Source organism: Physeter macrocephalus, chromosome 6 (genome assembly GCF_002837175.3).
Source record: "Physeter macrocephalus isolate SW-GA chromosome 6, ASM283717v5, whole genome shotgun sequence".
Classification (NCBI taxonomy): Eukaryota; Metazoa; Chordata; class Mammalia; order Artiodactyla; family Physeteridae; genus Physeter; species Physeter macrocephalus.
The window spans coordinates 69,437,914-69,456,931 of record NC_041219.1 but is presented as its reverse complement, the minus strand read 5'-3'; the positions used below and the strand labels follow the sequence as shown (position 1 = coordinate 69,456,931).

At 37.3% G+C, this 19,018-nt stretch overlaps 1 protein-coding gene across 10 annotated transcripts in view; it reads left to right on the top strand.

The window, feature by feature from the left end:
* Positions 1–3,147: 3,147 nt before the first annotated feature.
* ABCC9 (ATP binding cassette subfamily C member 9) overlaps positions 3,148–19,018 on the top strand; it is a 149,187-nt gene continuing 133,316 nt past the window's right edge. For 3 of the 10 annotated variants that reach the window (XM_028491076.2, XM_028491081.2, XM_028491082.2), the window contains exons 1-6: positions 3,154–3,653; positions 4,007–4,121; positions 6,636–6,696; positions 8,034–8,195; positions 10,758–10,899; positions 16,069–16,190. In XM_028491076.2, the coding sequence (XP_028346877.1) occupies positions 8,054–8,195; positions 10,758–10,899; positions 16,069–16,190 (406 nt within the window). In that variant the 5' untranslated portion in view covers positions 3,154–3,653; positions 4,007–4,121; positions 6,636–6,696; positions 8,034–8,053. Of the gene's footprint in view, positions 3,658–3,746; positions 3,914–4,006; positions 4,122–6,635; positions 6,697–8,033; positions 8,196–10,757; positions 10,900–16,068; positions 16,191–19,018 lie in introns of those variants that run through there. The other 7 variants (XM_028491084.2, XM_024129302.3, XM_028491078.2 and 4 more) reach the window with 7 other exon arrangements.

Genomic DNA, 19,018 nt, shown 5'->3' with positions numbered 1-19,018 from the left:
TGCAGTGCATAACACAAGTATACCATTATCTGTAGATAAAAGTCATATTTTCTGGAAAGTCAAGGTGATATGGCAAAACAATACTGGGATTATTGAGAAAGTTTAATAAAGTGGCTGGATATAAGATAAATATATAATCAGCTTGAAAACATAAAAAATAGTGTATTCTTAATAGCAGTAGAAAATATGAAAACAAATATGTAGAATTTGTGTGACCAATCATTACAAGAAATGTACAGAACTATATAAATTTAATATCAAGATAAAAAGGAGGGTTAAATGGAAAAGACAGAACACTAAAAACATGACATTTCTTTATAAATTAATTCCTAGATTTAATGAAACACCAATAAAATCTCCAAAAGAGAGTAGCTAAGAAAATTTTGAAAAGAGTAAACAGAGGACTGGCACTACCACAGTTAAAATATACTTTAAAGCTATAATAATCATATCCACCTGATCATAGTAATAGAAAAAACTGAAAAACAGATTAATTGAACAGAACAAGTAGCTCAGAAACAGATCTTATTATAAAATAATTATATATATATGACAAAGGTGGCATAACACATCAGGGCAAAGGAAAAAGATTATTCAGTAAATGCTGTTGGTGTAACAAATAAAATATGAATTTAGGTTCTTATCCCAAGGCATATGCCAAAAAAATTCCAGAATCAAATTTTTAAAAACCTTGAAAAAATATAAATGAAGGTCAATATTTATTAACTAAAGCACTGGAATACAATGCAGTGGTAAAAAGCACCAAATTTGCCAAAGTAAACTTTCCTTTAGGAAGAAGCACCAGGAAGGCAAAGACCCTGTAGGTCGGACTCATCACGGATCTCCGTGTGCACATGATCTAGCACATGGTGTGTGCTCTAATAAATCTGTATAGAATGTATAAAAACAATTATTTTTACTTTTTGTAAAGGTAGAACCACCATCATTTTTCAATGACAAATTGGAAAAATATTTGTCCTATATATGAAACAAGATTAATATCCCTCTTTTATTATAAGTTCATGCAAATGATAGGAACTTCATTAAAACCCATTAGATGAACAAGTATGTGAACAAGCTGATCCTAATAGAGGGAATACAAAAGTTTATGAACATTTGAAAAACGTTGGATGTTAATAACATGTTACGTGTGAAATTACAAGATTTTTAAAAAGGTTAAGAAGATTCATTGCTGGTTTGGGTGTAAGTGTAATAAGTCTTCTCATAGAGTTTGGAGAGAGTTTACACAAACTAAAGGTAGTTATGCATTCTGTATCTACAGCCTTAAAAATATTTACTACTTTTGATCCTGTAATTACTTTTCTGAGAATGTATCTTAAAGAAACGATCTGCTATAAAAAAAACTTGTATTAATAAGTTCATCACAGCATTAACCATGGTAATGAAAATCTGGCAACTTTCTGACCAACAATAAGAAAATGGATTTAAAATTATGGTATAGCCACAAAACGAAACATGATGCAACCATTTAAAAGTATTTCTACAAATATTTTAAAATGCCATCAGAAAATAATTGTTTTAAAAGATACTGTGAGGAGACAAATTATTTTGCAGCTGCCAACAATATAAAATATGCATAGAAAAAATAATCACAATAGCATACGTTTTAGCTTTTATTGAAGGGGCAGGTACTCTCTCAGAGCTTTAAAGGGATTACCTCATTTATCCTCACATAAAGCCTATATGAAGCATGCATTTTTTTATTCGTCCCATTGAATATGTGAAGAAATTGACAGAGGGATTAAGCAATTTGTCCCAAGTCTCTGAGCTAACTAGTAGGGTATAGCGGGATTTGATAGCAGGCTGGCTCCTGAATCCATGCTTTTTAACACTACACTTGTTTTGTTTTCGTTAAAATATAATTAAATGTTTTCAGTAGTTTTATAAGTTTGAGGGCTTATTGGTCACCCTTATACTTTTCCATACTTCCCAAAGTTTGACTTAAAAAAATTTTTTTTTAAAGCATGACTTTTAATCGTAATAAATGACCTTATTTGTTATATATATATCTTTCTTATATATATATAACAAATATAAATATATATATTTGTATTTACCACATAAATATATATATCTAACAAATATATATATTTGTTAGATATATATATATCTTATCTATCTATCTCTATATATGAAATCTCAAAGTCAACTTGATTTTGTGTGGTCACACTCAGAGGCTCTATCTGGGGATTATCTGCACCCCTTATTTCCAGTTCTCTCTTCCTAGACGCGCTGGGAGCCTGTGGTCTCCCTTCTGGCTTGTTCACGGGGTCCCCACGGTTCAGGCCACAGTCCTGTGATCCCCATCCTGGAAGCGCGCTTTCTACCTGAGCCTGCGTCGCGGCAAACATCTCCGGGGTGCAGTAGGCACGTTTTCAAAGTACGCGGGCCCCGAGTCTCCGGGACCCTCCCGGTGTCGCCCAACGAGGCCCCGCAGACCCCTAGCGGCCGCGACTCCCGGCTTCAGTCGCTGGCCGAGGAGGCCGGGCCTCACCCGGGAAAGCAGCGACCTTCCGAGAGAGAGAGGCGCCCGCGGGGAAAGCCCGGGGCTGGCAGGGCGAGGGGCGGCTCGACCCGGAGTCGGAGCGGCCGCCGGGGTTTGGGGTTGGGGGTTGGGGTCTGGGGACCAGCTCCGGCTGCCCGCGGGCCTGGAGTGGTGCTCCTCGTGGGTCGCGCACAGAGCCTCGGAGGCACCAGCCCTCTGGGCTGACCATCCTTTCTCAGATCAGGACAGTTGACGAAAACAATGGTTATTTCACGTTGACTGACCCCCTGATAAAAACGAGTGTTAATGACAGAGGGTTGCCCGGGACAAAATTTACGGCTTGCCTCCGGGTTGGGGAGTTCCTGTGGCGTGAGTGTATTTTAAACACGTTATCTCCTTGAGACTTTATGATCCCTCTGGTCGGGAACAAGCGTGAGGGGAACTGATTGTAAACCCGTGGGAAGCCAAAGCCCCACTTTCGGGGGGCAAGGGTTAAAGGTCGCCCTTGAGGAGCGCGGCGACTGGTCCAGAGGAGTCACCAGGTTTCCCGGGGCACTGGGGCGATTATTCGGCTTGAGCTTGCGTTGCTCAAGCGAGACATTCCCACGCAAGGATACAGCCTGGCTGCCGTTTCCTCCGTGTGGAATGAGCCCTTCCTTTCCCCGGTCCGCTCAGGGGGAAAATGGTGAAACCCCCAAATCCGCTTCTTTATGTGGTTCATACAAGGGCGCCTACAGAGCCTGGGGTAAAAAAAAATTACAAGTGCAAGTGACCTTGCGTGTTTTAACTTTGGGAAACTCGACTCTGGGGATAACGGAATCGTAGATTGTTAAGTTTCGGCGTCTAATGAATCGGGGAGACGCACATTACTTGTAAAATCCTTGTCTCGCGCGCCCCAAGTTTGCCGCTCCGCGGCGGAAAGCTGGGCCGAGAGGGGGTGGGGAGGGTCTCCAGTCCCAGGCGCGGCGTTCGCTCGGGGCTTCTTCCCAGTTTCCTGCCTCGGAGTCGCCGCGTCCGCCCCAGCCCAGAGCAGTTTGTGCAGTTGAGAAACTCGATAGGAGGCAGCAGCTGATCTCCCACCACCCTAAAAATAATCCGCTCGGCGCCCGGCGTGCTTCGGCCAGGGGAGGAAAACGCTGCCTTCGGAGTAAGTGAGTCTGTGTCTTCTACATAAATAGCGTTTCAGAATTTTACAGAAAACTCTCAGCTGTCGATTTTGATCTAATCTTTCGACAACCAGCAGGCTCCCGCGCACTCTCGCGGCGCTTCGCCTTAGCAGTCGCTATTTCTAGGATGAAGGGACCGGGCCCCAGCCGGGGGAAGAGAGGGCGTGGAGATCAGGTTTCCAGCTTTACTTAGAAAACTCTGGTCGGCTCCTGCTTAAACCAACTGGATGTAGTGAAAGGAGTTATTACATTTTTTTTTCCCTCTCAGACATTTCCGTCTTGTTCATGAGGTAACTTTCCATCTGCTTAATTTATGTTCCTCTTTGATTTATAGGAGTTCTGCGTCCTGCTTTGAAATTTACACTTAAGACAGTGTAGGAAGCCGGTGTTTCGAAGGTAGTGCAAGTGCGCCAGTAGGGGTTTGAAGCAGCGTCAAGCGATTGCCCAAGGTATTTATTTGTTGCTTTATTTGTCCAGTGTGGGATTTTTTTAAAAAAAAGAATCACTGGAGTGTCTGTGTAAGAAATCTTGTCTGCTGAGTTGTTCCAACATTTCCTTTGGTATGCAGTAGAACTTCGATGGGTGCCTCAGATCAGGCACTAAATCAGAAGTCGGGACTTTTTTGCTTGTGATTTCCTACTTGGATCTGTCATTCATCCATAGATAGACAGACAGATGTCTTTTACTTCGTATTTTATGAACCATGGACTGAATAACTTCAAATAACTTAATTACATTTGTTTTCCTAAGTGATCTGATCCTGAACATACCCTAGATGATGATAAAGCCTTGAGTAAATTCTTTAAAATGTAGCGTTTGTGTCTCACAACATAATTTGGTTAATCTCTGAATAACTGAAGAATGAGTTATTTTGTGTGTGAGAATGCAAGCTTTTTATATTGCATTTAGCATGTTTTCTTCAGGTGTTTCCAGCATGTTAAATTCTCTGGGACTGCTGTTCCATCAGAACTGACACTGTCTGCTGGGTGAACAGAAAAGAGTGCTAGTTTTCACTTATTTACTTTATATTCATCAACTGAATCCAAATGTTATAAATCCTGAGGGTGTGGAACTTCACCCAATACATTTCAAGGCATAAGAATACTGAGGGTAGTATTCTTGCCATGAAATCATAAGTTTGGTCATCAAGGAATATTTTTATTTTACGCTTTCTACTCTACAGACCGTCCCTAGAATCGAAGTTTCACTTTTGGTGTTTGTCTTTAAAGTTCATTCAGTGAAATTCTCCAACCCTATCAGTTATCATAAACAGTTGAACATCTTTCTCTGGGTTTATGCTTGTGGGGAGAAAAATGTCATATCTTCCTATCTGGCCTCCTTCCCTCTCCCTCCCCCTGTGGGGCCTCTGTCAGTGTTGGCTGAACTAGACAGCTCCAGAAGGGGTGGGGCTGTAGGTGTCATGTGACAGCATTTATCCAGCAAGAGCAGCAATTTATACTCTTCCCAAAGCATTCCCAACTTAACCTGGGTTCTGGGAGGGAAACCCTGAATGACAATTGGAGATTTAAGAATTAGTTGAAAAATCCCGATTGACTAAAACGCCTCAGGTGAATACAAACAATGTCAACAGATCTGCAATAAGTTGACCTTTTCCCTCTTTTTGTCCGTGTGGGGTTGTAGTAAGGGCTGGTTATTAGAATGTGCTGCATACAGCCTGGGAGTTGGGGAGGAGAAGGCTAAGGGGTACGGGGAAAAGGATAGAGGAAGAGGCAGAAGAAAAAGCAAAAGGAGGGATGCAGAGAGAGACAGTGAACAGGCTGGGAGCCAAGGGGAAATGTGAGGTTAAGATTGTGGTAGAAAAACATCATTCTAAAGTTTTTACTTTACCAGTATGAAGTATGCACTTTAGTGCCATTATGTCATTGTATATTTCCCTGTCTTTTGGGTCATAACCTTTACATTATACCAAGAATGTTTGGGATACCTTTACATTATACCAAGAACGTTTGGGATTAATGTAGTCTGATTTATATAGCCTAAGACCACAGGGACTGTTTCTGTTACGTGCACTGCTGGACTCCTAGTGCCCAGTGCATGGTCAGCATCAAGAAGTGTTTTTACACTTAATTAATTAATGGCCTAAAGTCCCAGACATCAAGTGCATGGCTAAAAATATTCTTTGACTTTTTCAGGTTGTTGTACTTTTCTGATATTTTCTTTCCTCAGTTACATATCCAAAGGTTACTTAATTGGTAGGTTTCAGGATTGATTAAATACCAGGCAGGCAGTGCTTATCGTTAATGAAGTATATATATGTTTTGCAAATTCAGATTATATTTTAACATTTGGTTCAGTGATCATGATGAAATATCAAGGTTTATAAATGTAGCCAATTGGAATACTGTAACTTTTGATAAGATTATAAAACTAGCTAAAGTAAAAATCATTTTCCAGTTTGTTCTAGGAAACAGTTTACACATGTCTTTCAATTAAGAGTGAACTTAAAGTTTCCTTTTATCACTTCTATTAAGTAAAGGATGTAGTCTTAAAAATTCCATTACAAGCTATTATTTTTCAGTTTCTGTTTTCTTCGTTTTTACCAGAAATACATCTAACATACAATTATAAACTCAGAACTTCCATTTTACTGCTAGTTTAAAAATCTCAAGTCCTTTAAAAAATTCCCTTATCTAGCTTAGAACCTTAACAGTTAGTAAGGATTTGGCAAGTATATAACTTCATCTTGAGTTTTTAAAAAAAATAACATTTTTTTAAAAAAAGATGAAAAAAGGTCTTGACTAGAGAACATAAGAAAAAAAAGTGTTACCAGAAATAATATGATAGGAATTCCATATGACCACTTACAGACTGTTAATACACAGACTTTCTAACTAGTTGTTCTATTCATATGTTTTATAAAATTTTGTTTAAAATTTGATTTCTCCAATAGTTTGCTTACTGTTGCCAGTCTTTTCTGTATAACACATTTTGTTTTCTTCTAGGAAAAAATATGATTCGTGACCATTACTAAATCAATTATCAATGAAAGGGAAGAGAGAAAAGGTACTATTTTAGTTATCTAAACCTTTGCCAAGCTTGAATAACCTAACTCAGAATCCAAGGTGACATAAGTATGGAAAAGAAACAAAGTCCAGTGAGGCTGAAAGCTTAAACTGCTGCTTATTTTAATATGAATAGATAAGAGATTGCTTTAAAAAAAATAAGTTGGAAGCTATGTGATGGAGTGGGATAAACATAGTTTACAGTCAGACACGTGTCTGTGGATTCTGGCTACTCTACTGGTTGGCAAGTTATTGAACCTCTCTGAACATCAGTAGCATCCTCTGTAAAATATGAAGAGCTCCACAAACATTGCTTCATTGTTCTGAGGGCTTAAATAATGTATGCAAAGTTTCCAGAATTTAGTAGGTGCTAAATAAATAGTAGACATTATAAAAGAAGTTTTCCGAATGCTAAAACTTGCTGGCATTTCACATTTGATGAAATAGACCCTCGCTCTTAGACCATGTTTCAGCACAGCAGTAAGAATTCATTGAAAATGTTGTAAGTCAGAGCTTGTCACTCCTCTGATCGCCACCCTCTCAGTGGCTCCATTTCATTCAGAGTAGAAGCCAGAATCCCAACAATGGCTAAGAAAACTGTGTGTAATCTTGACCTCTGTTTCTTCTCTACGCTTGTCCATTTCTCCTCTAATGGAATAGAGCTTTCCAATAAAAAGGCATCCTTTGTTTCAAAACTTAAGTAGGGTGCATTTCATGTAAGAATAGGCTGTGACCCTGGGACCTGAGTAGTTTCATTAACTTGTCACTTGAATTATATTTAATTAGTCTTAAACACTTGATTTTTCTATTGTTCAGAAAAAGGCTGTATGCTAGTTGCCTCCGAGTTGGTCTCTTTGTATTACTATTTCCTGCAATGAATGAAATGTTGCAGTAAATTGTGCCCAGCTAAAGTTGTTTGTGAAAGCATTTTCAATGAATGACCATGGGAAAGGATTTGATATTATACCATTTTGACTTTTCAGTCAGTTCCATTTTTCCCCCTTTTTCTTGATAAACAACCATTTTTGGTTTTTGATTATTTATTTAGACAAACACTCCTTTGAGCTACCACTATTGGTAGATATCAATTATTATGTATTTTCCAAATTAAAATGGAACATTTTAATCTGGAAAAAAAAACCTATTGAAAAGTGGACCTTATGGAAGGTATAAGGCCTTTATAAGTAAATCTTGAATAACTTTGGCATAGAGTTTTCTGTTTCCTCAACCGCAAAGATAAAGGGGGTTAATTTTATGATATAACACCTCTTTAAGGCTATAATTTAATGAAGGAGAATTTCATAATAAGAGGCTTTTCCTCCTTTCTCTCCCTTTTAGAGTAAACTATTTAAGAAGAAATGAGCCTTTCATTCTGTGGTAACAATATTTCTTCATATAATATCTATGATGGTGTGTTGCAAAATCCCTGTTTTGTGGATGCCCTCAACCTGGTACCTCATGTCTTCCTGTTGTTTATCACTTTTCCAATATTGTTTATTGGTAAGTAGCCTACTGTCCTACAGTTCATCACCTAGTGTTTATAAGAAGAGTCTTGTTAATGGCTGAGATTTGGTATAATGTTGATATAATTTCTCCAGCACAAGAAGTAGCATGTAATTCTGTGGGAAAAGAACAAGCAAGTATTTCGTTTTCCAATTACTTATGTTTTTGGCGTTTGCTATTCTATAGATAAAGTAGAAGTCACATGCCTTCTTAGAAATGGGCTTCAAGTAGCAGCAGTTTTTTAAAAAGAGGAAATGAGAATTATATGAGATAGATCAAAAGTATTTGGTGAGTGCTTGCTTTGTGCTAGGTGAAGAGAATGACAAATGGGTAAAACACAGTACTTGCCTGGAATATTCACAGGAATTTTCCAGTGAAACAAGTGTGTCAGAAAGTGAAGAGAAATGCCAACACCACCTTGTAAGCGCATTTACAGATACAGGAACAAATTATCCTGGGCGTTTGCCTGCCAGAGCAACTAACTCTCTTTGGGGCTGGTGGGAACAATGCATAGAGTGACATGTTTGGGGGCTTGAAAGATACAGAGCGTGCAAGTAAAAAATAGGGTGTGTTTCAGGTAGAAAGAGTACATGTGCAAACTATTTAGGAAGAAGGTAAAAATATAGTTTTCCCTATTATTTTGCAGTTTACATATATATATCCACACAAAATACATTTATTTAGAGTGATTATGTATAATTTGTATAACTTTTCCAAAACAACCAAAATAGACCTTTTAGCATTTTAAAATTATAAAATATTTTTCATATATAAAAATGACAGAGGTTAATGTAATAAACATTTATTGACTTTACCACACTCACTTTAAGGAATCTAAAAGTATGAATACCATTTCCTGATACTCTTACTCTTCCTGCATCCTATGTTCCTGTCCTTTCAAAAGAGGTAACCACTGTTTTGAATTTGGTGCTTAATATTCCCATGCATGATTTTGCTCATAAAAATAAATGAAAAAACAATCAGACTGTTTTCTTAAGAAAGCAAGCATAATTTAAGGATCCACTTTAAAGAAATGTTTAAAAATAATTTGTAAGCTTTTATTTCTTCATTGAACAAGTCTTAATTGAGAGATTACTATGTACCTAGCATTCTAACAGTGACCAAAGGATTTCTGTTATATGACATATATTATGCAGAGGCCAACATAACTCTTGGTACATAGTTATTCATGTCAAACAAATGCATAGACATTAAATATATTGGGACCAGGACTTCTTGTTGTATGTGTGGTGGCATTTGTAGGACATTAAGAATGCCCTTTGGCCAAAAGTAGAACATTGTTTCTTATTGCAATTTTACAGTTAATAATTCCTTTTTGACATCCAGTTAACTTATTGAGAGCAATTATTATGACAGTCCTGTTTGCATCTCTAGCAGGGAACACAGAGGCTGGCAAAAGGGTATTTGAATCAAGTGGAATTGGAATTAACATTGTCAAAGGGAAATGGTGGAGAAAAATGCAGACTACTGATCCATAACATCGGCTACTTGAGTTAGTGAGAAATCATAAATAAATCTCAAGGAAGTATCAGGTATAGGGAAAATGGCAATGTTGCAAAAAAAGACAGAGCTTGGCTGCAGAAATTTACAGCATAAATTCTAGTAGAATATGTGAAATGTAACTAATTTTCAAATAATGAACAACTAAGATATGAATCAGTATTCTTTTCAAAGAATGCTTTGGGGGTCCCTTTCGTCCAGAAATACAGAAATTTCTTCCTTCAGTACTTTTAGCACACACCCCCATTCATTCTTGAAGTATGTGGGGTTTCTCTATAGTCAAAAAATTGAGAAAATAACGGTGACAAAAGAGACAAGAGTGGGGTCCTTTCTTAGCACCTCATATATGAGTTGACATTACTCTGTGTTTTTGAGGGGAAACCATCAAGATTTTACTAAAACGTAATCTGGTAATTAATTCTTTTCTTCAGTGAGGAGCTAAGGGTGAACCTATAATGTTCTTGAGCCTCCTTAAAAGCTTGTCAATCAACAACGCTTTAGCTTTCGTTGAGAAAATACCACTAGCACTGCTGAATAGTGCTGGCTGAGTCATAGGTTATCGTTTTTCTTGCATGATATGCATATGATTAAGAGTTGACTCAACCAATGGGTCCTATATTTCATCACCAAGTATGGGTTTTTTTTTCGGTCAGTCCTCCCACAGATCCCATCTTTTGAAAGATTTGAGACTCCGAATTGCTTTTATTAATATCATCATTAATTTATTTTTCTTTTGAGTGAATCAGAGACCTGTCAGTAAGAGCTTAATGAGCATGAAATAACAAGGTTGTCATCCAGAGTTTGTGTTATTCCTAATCAAGGCAACAAATGTTAACGTGTTAACCTAGGCAGTCTTGGAAAAATTAATTGAAGTTGTTCCTTTTTTTTTTTTTTAACATAATGAAAAGAGCCCAGGATTTCTATTGCTATCCTAGAAAGGAATAAGGTTTCAGGACGCCCCTGCCACCCAGCATATCACAATGTAAATTATTTCCATGATTCTAATTGATCCTTTGTTTATCTCTTTACCTTTTTCAGGGTGGGGGAGTCAAAGCTCAAAAGTACAAATTCATCACAATACTTGGCTTCATTTTCCTGGACACAACCTGAGATGGATTCTTACATTTGCCCTCCTATTTGTGCATGTGTGTGAAATAGCAGAAGGCATCGTTTCAGATTCGTAAGTGGCTCCACTTAGTTAATGGGATTACGCAATCCTAGTGGGTGCGTTGCTATGGATATCAGTTAAGAGTGTAACGTACCAAGTCAGCCTTAACTGTTTGGTTATAACTTATTAGGCGCCACAGCTGTCACCCATTTTATGCAGTAAACATGCATGTTGTCTGTATTTTTGTGGTGCTGCATCCTTTCTCTGATAATACAAGTTCAGATCTCTGGGGCTTGCGCTCATTGCTGTGCTTTCTGTTTCTTCGCTCCTTCGTCTACAAAGCCCTGGCAGAAAGTTCTCTCTTTTAAAACATTTTGACGTTTACCTTATCTTTCAAAATAGATATAAATAACAAGAAGGATTGTCTATTTTAACATATAGCTCCAATGGTTATATATTTATGTATAAATATATATACCCAGTTCTCAGATATTTCAATTTACTTTGTAAAATAGCAAAGATAGATGAGGCAGGCATTAAAGGAGTCTGCGAACCAGTGAGGATACGGCTACAAATTGAGGCAAAGCACATAACTATTTCAAAATCAGGATTTGTCATGAAACCCCTATTTTTGAAGGAATTTTGTCATTCTTATAAAAGAAGAAGTTTGTATTAGGCAGTTAGAATGTAATGAATTCTATTGAACTTGAACATAATGTGGGAGAAATATTTTTATCACATAGAAAATAAACTCAAGTAATATAAAAATTTCGATTACAAAATTATACTAAATGGTATATCTTTCATTGAAGAATTGATATGAAAAGGTCTTTAAAGTCTAAAAAGAAAGTTTCGAAAATCATTTTCCTTTTATCGAATAAGAACCTCTCCTGAGGTTTATGTTTTTCTGTCGCAGTTAATAAGGAATGAAACTTCAAGAGTTTGTCATGGAGCCATCTATTTTGTAGTGTTTTATGACAGTTCTTTGCATATATGTGCACATCTTAGTTTCTGATTAAAAGGAAAATCAGAGACCCTAAGATATGTCGCCTCTCCAAGCATTTAGTAGCTTATTGGCTGTTATTGAGAATTGCTTACAACTCTTTGGCATTTTTGTATTATATTGTATTAGCATATCCAATTCTAGTCTTCATTTTTTTTATTCCCTTAACATATAGGCTAACTCTCCATGTTTTTATGTACTTGTATATGGTGGAAGTCCCATGTGTCCTAAAAGCTTGACATCGTGTGGGCAAGGATGAGTCCTCCTTTCCAGGCTCATGGCTGATGTGTAGATTCAGTCAGACACTTAGGACAGAGGCTGAGCTAAGAATGAGGACATGTGCTAATGATGGAAACTTTTTTTATAGCCGTAGTGATATAAGAGACCCATGCTAAAAACAAGCAGAAATACAACTTTGATCTTGTGCTACCCTCTCCCATTCTTTTGCTGCAGACTCTTCTCCTTCCCCTTTTCATCCAGGACTCTCCAAAAGACATCTTCCAGTTACTTCTGAACCCAAAGATTTTGTTTGCTTTCTCTCATGCCTTGTCCTCTTCTGGAAACTGCTTCTACAAGTATCCCAGAGAACATTAATGATGCCTTCATGGACATCTTTTCCTCTTTAACATACTTATTATATTTGACACTGCTGATCATGCCTTCTTTCCTTCTTTCTTTTTTTTTTTCTAACAAAATTTTAAGAACTGTTTTTTACCTAAAATATCACAAATGCCCATTATAATTAGTGAAAAAATGCACAGGCTTTCCTGATTGAATATTTGATTTTCCTTTTTAGTAATACAAATATTAAAGCTATTAATTTTTCTTTTGAAACATCTTGTTTTGCACCGGTTTTCCTAAGAAGTATTCTCTTTTTTATTTCTATCTAAATAATTTGTGATTCTGGTGGAGATACTCTCCTAGGTCTAGGAATCATTTTCACTTTGCTCTTTAATCTGATTTGATTGGTTTATTATTAGAACATGTAATTTATTAAATGAATACCTTCCGGGACATTAACATCTTCATTATAGTCAAATATTTCATCATTTTATAAGTAATTAATGAGTATTAAGAAATAATATATATTCTTTATAGGAGACCAAATTTTATTGAGTTTACTCATTAGATTGCTACAGTCCTGTGTGTTCATTATTTTTATATTATCTAATCCATCAAATTCGAAAAGTGTAAATTAAAATCTTCACTATTTTTTTTTTTTTTTTTTTTTTTTTTTTGTGGTATGCGGGCCTCCCTCTGTTGTGGCCTCTCCCGTTGCGGAGCACAGGCTCCGGACGCTCAGGCTCAGCGGCCATGGCTCACGGGCCCAGCCGCTCTGCGGCATGTGGGATCCTCCCAGACCGGGGCGCGAACCCGGTTCCCCTGCATCGGCACGTGGACGCGCAACCACTGCGCCACCAGGGAAGCCCAATCTTCACTATTATTGTGTTTTCATTTAGGTTTTCATTTCTATCATTTTTTCTTTTTTTGAAATGTTCTTTAGTTTTCTGTTCTGTATAGTTTTTGGTTTTCTCTCTAACTTTCTGACTAAAGATTTTCTGCTATAATGGGATATTTATGCTTCTACCAAAAAAGTTAAGTCTGCAAATCTTTCTCTAAAAATAATAGAGGTTAAAGGAAAGAATAGGGTTTTGGGACACTCAAAAACTATACTACATTGTAAGTAGAGCAGTTACAATGTGATAGAAATCTTAATAAAAATACTAGTATGGTTAAGAAACATATTAAATTCCTAATAAAGAAATAAAGTAAATATAACCCTTACTGTAGCTTCTACTATCTTTATTAATCCTTTATTGTTGCCTCCCTTACTGTTTGTTATTCTTTTCCTAACTTCTTGAATTGACTGCTTGATTTATTTATTATAATAATTTCTTATTGAATATGTTTAAGATTATAATTTTCTTCTGGGTATGGTTTTGACCACATTTCATAGGCCTTGATGGGTAGTGTGCTCATTTTTAAATTTTCTAACTATTAAGTGGCCTTTTGATTCTTTCTTTGCTTCAATAATTAAAGAGTATTAGAAGCATTTCTTAATTTCCGTAACGATGAACTTTTTACTTCCTACTTTTCCTCTTTGATTATTTGAACTGTTTTTGGGAGGAGGTGGGTGGTTTTTAAGCCAGCTCTTACGCTATCGTAGTACTGTCACATTTTCATTACCCTCTTTGTATTAATAACTCCAAATGTCCCTGATTATGTTCCAGATCTCCACATACACTTGCCTTTTAGGCATCTTCTTTTGCATGTTTATTAGACACCTTCACAATCCACACATTCCTCTCTCCAATGGGCTCTCCCTCTTAAAATCTTATCACCATCTGCCCAAGCACCCTGGGAATTGTTCTCTACATCTCCATCACCGTCACACTCATACCCTAACGCTAAGTGCTGTTCATTTTGACAGTCTTTTCCAAGTGAACATATGACTTTAAACATACAATTAAAGCTATTCATAATTTGCTATTCTACCAACATTAAATTACAGGTACTTTGGAGCATAAGTTAAATGGTTTAAAGTAAGCCTGTAACATACCTTCAAAACACCTTCCTAACTCATACATGCAAATTACTTCTCATCACTCTAACCTCTAAGTTAAGCATAAGTTAAATGGTTTAAAGTAAGCCTGTAACATACCTTCAAAACACCTTCCTAACTCATACATGCAAATTACTTCTCCATGTAAAGGTCTCATCACTCTAACCTCTAAATTACCCTGCTCCAGAAGTGACTACTCTAAGGCTTACTGTGGTCCAAAGAGAAGGAAGAAAAAGACTGTCAAAAGACTGTATTACCTCCTTCATGTTACTGCTGCCAAAGCTCAACTCAGGCTTTCATCATCTCTCACCTGGCCTCTCCCCATAGTTTACTAACTACTTTCCTTCTTCTGTGTCTCTCCCCTCACCTCAAACACACACAGTACCTACCAACTCCATCATCCACACTACTACCAGATTGATCTGTCTCTAAAACCCTAATCTTATTCTACCACTTTCCTGTTAAAGTATTTCTGTTTTCTGCAAGATTAGATTTTAACTCCTTACCCTGACATACAATGCCTTCCATAATACAACTGATCTCAAACTTACTATTTAAAGAACATTAAACGACTTGGAATTTTACACATTCCATTCCCTGTTTTTTAAGTGCTCTTCCATCACTTTCCTGACTAGTGGCTTCCTTTTTATACTTCAATTCTCATTGTAAACTATACCTTTTCTGAAATGACCTTCCCAAATCTTCCTCTTTCCTTCACTCTTGAACTATTTACTTCCTTCTCTATACCCTTTGTGTACCAATATATTTCAATAATTTGAGAAAATGTAAATGTTTAACTGTATGGCATTATTAATACAAATGGACTTGAGGGCTATCTACCATGCACATCTGTCCTGGCATATTTCCAATCCACCTGAAGCTCTTTATTGCCCTCAGAATGAAGTCTCGTGTCCTTGCAGTCACACTGAATTGCTTGTAGTAGTACCCTTGGACGTATCTAGACCCTCTGCCTGGAACAGTCTTCCTCTACTTCCTCTGAGGAGCAATTCCTCTTCTTAAGGTCTCAGTTTAGAAGTCACTCCTTTCTCAAGGCTTTCTCTCTCTCAGGCACTAGCCTTGCATGCGTTCCCAGTCCCTTCACCTGTGTTATAATTCCCTATTTCCTATTGTTCTTCTCAGTAGACTCTAGACTTTGTGACCACAGACACTATATCTTGTCTTGTTCACTGTTGCATCCCACAATCTAATAGTGTCTGGACCAGCAAACACATATATGTTGAATGAATTAATGAAAATGGAGAAGCCACTGAAGGCCATAAAGTTTGGGAAAACTATCAAAAGAATAAATGTACTTTAACATACAGTAGAATTCATATTCAGCTGATTGTTTTTACTTGCTTCAGGTGTTAAATTATTTCAGCAGTTCTGCCCTTCAATATAGGAATTGTTATACATTTGCTTTTGTTGTAAGCATTGTAACATCTTGTTTAGCTGTATTTACCCAACCCTCCATGTGAGGGTAAGTCTTTTCAGCAGAATTATGTCTCCCAATGTAATCTTCCTTGTATGTTCTCGTAGCATTCTGTATATAAAATACCTCATTCTGTATTTTAAATATTGCTAAGAGAACGTTTTAATGAAAAAGTTGGAAACAAAATGTGACGCTGTCTGGAACCATCAGCTGTAGACACTGATACTGTCCCGCTCTCTGTAGACGGCGAGAGTCGCGGCATCTCCACCTCTTCATGCCGGCCGTGATGGGATTTGTTGCCACTACAACATCAATAGTATATTATCATAATATTGAAACATCAAATTTTCCTAAATTACTTTTAGGTAAGTATGATCCAAGTGTTGTAATTGTTGTTTTTTCCCCAAAGAGCTATTTGTTTTTCTTTTTCCTCATAGTAAATGCTCTCAGCCAGGGTAGGGATTGGAAGGCATGAGAAAACCATAATAATTAATTCTTCCTTAGTCTTGCATTAAATGTGGAGATGAAGTAAGTTGAGTTATTATAGGCTGTGAAAACTCTATCCCCTCAGGACATCTGATGAGCAAGTCACCCCAGCTAGTTCTGCATGTTTCTGCCTCTGGTTTGGAGGCCTGAGGCATTTTCCTAAGATCCAAGTCTTTCATGGATGCTGTGGGCATGTCACACTCTTCCTAGAATTGCTGTTGAGGCATCGGGGGCCTCTCTGCAGCGGAGTGTGGTTCATTGCATGCTGAAAACTATACTCTCCTGAGAAGCAGCTGCTCCCAAAGCATAGCCCCTCACATCTACATCCTGCCTAACATTACTTTTTTTTTTTTTTTTTGAAGATGTTGGGGGTAGGAGTTTATTAATTTATTTTTGCTGTGTTGGGTCTTCGTTTCTGTGCGAGGGCTTTCTCTGGTTGTGGCAAGCGGGGGCCACTCTTCATTGCGGTGCACGGGCCTCTCACTATCAAGGCCTCTCTTGTTGCGGAGCACAGGTTCCAGACGCACAGGCTCAGTAGTTGTGGCTCACGGGCCTAGTTGCTCCGCGGCATGGGCTTTCTCTGGTTGTGGCAAGCGGGGGCCACTCTTCATTGCGGTGCACGGGCCTCTCACTATCAAGGCCTCTCTTGTTGCGGAGCACAGGTTCCAGACGCACAGGCTCAGTAGGTGTGGCTCACGGGCCTAGTTGCTCCGCGGCATGTGGGATCCTCCCAGACCAGGGCTTGAACCCATGTCCCCTGCATTGGCAGGCAGATTCTCAACCACTGCGCCACCAGGGAAGCCCTAACATTACTTTTTATAAGCCTCTCTTGCCTTCTTGTCCTGTGGAAATCAGAGACTGTCTAAAGTTTTCCTAATTTTATTTTTTGCTTTATGCTGAAATGAAGAACTCATCCCAAATAGTTACATGTAATACTGTGATCCATCCTTGCATTCCTTAGTGTACACTTTCATATAGAAAGCTGAGGTGAAGATACAGAACGTGGATTATGCATGGGCTGCAGGGGTCTGTGTGTCCTCTAAAATGGTAGGCAGAGTTGTATGTTTTCGTGTGAATAAATGTTTACAGTTTTCTAAGGCTCATGGATTTTGTTTGATTGTTATTTGATGAAAATGACATTGACTACTGAATATAGCAGTTAGGAAAAGGAATGATTAAACCACACAAATATTATTTTATTTGTTTATCCAGAGGACATTAAAATTTGAAATGAGTAAGTGATAAGTGCTGATTATTTAATTCTGTGTTGTGTCACATTATATGATTCAGCAAAGGTAATTAAATAAAAACAAGTTGTCAGGGTTCAATATTAATTTAAAAGGCTTGTCCAAGTCAGAATTATCTTAATAGAAAGCTGTTTGGTACAAAATTGTAGGCAGATATTATTACGGAAATCTTATGTAGATGCCCAGAAAAGGCAACAGCAAAAATATATATAACATTGGGAATTCAGTACTCTTGACATTAAGTTTCTGAAAAACTGATGCGGATATAAGAGTTATAAGATGTAATTAGAAAGGAAATGTGCAATTTAATAATATTTTGAAGGAAATGCAGTCAGAATCCGGCTCTAAATTTTTATGTAGATACAAGACAGAGGGCACAATTTGATCATATTTCTGGAAGGACTTATAGAGTTAAAAGCTAGTCTAAGTTTCTCCTTATTTTAGGAGAGAAATATTTGGACCTAGAAGAATCACACATTTTAAGAACCCAGAACTAGTAATTTTGTCCCAACATTATATTATGAACATCACCAAACATACAGGAAGTTGAAAGCATTAGATGAATACTTATTTTTCTACCACCTAGATTCTTCAATGTACATTTTCTTCTATTTCTTTTATCAAATATCTACATCTTTCCACTCCCCTATTCATCCATCAATTCATCTTAATTTTTTGATGCATTTTAAAGTCAGTCACAGGCATTGCTATTCATCACTCCCTGATTATTTCAGCATGCATATTATTAGCTAAAGTTAAATATTTGTTTGCAGTTCTTTTTGTGAGATAAAATTTACATACCAAAGTACAGAAATCTTAATTTGTTAAATGCATACACCTGTATAACCCTATCATGATCTAGAACACTGTCCATCATCCGTGAAAATTTTCTTGTGCCCCTTACTAATCAATCCTCATTTTCATCTCTGTAGAGGCACATCTAACCGATTTTTTTCTCACCATGGATTAGAGTTGCCTGTTCTAGAACTTCACATAAATTGAATCATACAGTGTAAACTCTTCTGTGTAAGACTTTTTTCTCTCAGCATGATTTTTGGAGGGTCATCCATATGTAGTATCAATCAGTGTTTTGTTCTTGTGATTGTTGGGTTGTATTCCACTGTGTAAATATACCACAGTTTTTCCATTCTCTTGTCAGTAGACCCCTGGACTGTCTCCAGATTTTGGCTATCATGAAAAAAAGCTGCTATAAACATGCATGTACAAGTTTTTTGTGAATGTATGTTTTTATTTCTCTTGGGTAAATACCTAGGAATGAAATTGCTGGGTCATAGGGTAGGTACGTAAATGTTTATATTTGTAAGAAACCACCAGATTTTTTCTCAAAGTGGTTTATTTTACAAGCTCACTAACAGTGTGTGGGAATTCCAGTTGTTTCACATCCGTTTGATGATTTTTTTTTTTTTTTTTTTTTGCGGTACGCGGGCCTCTCACTGTTG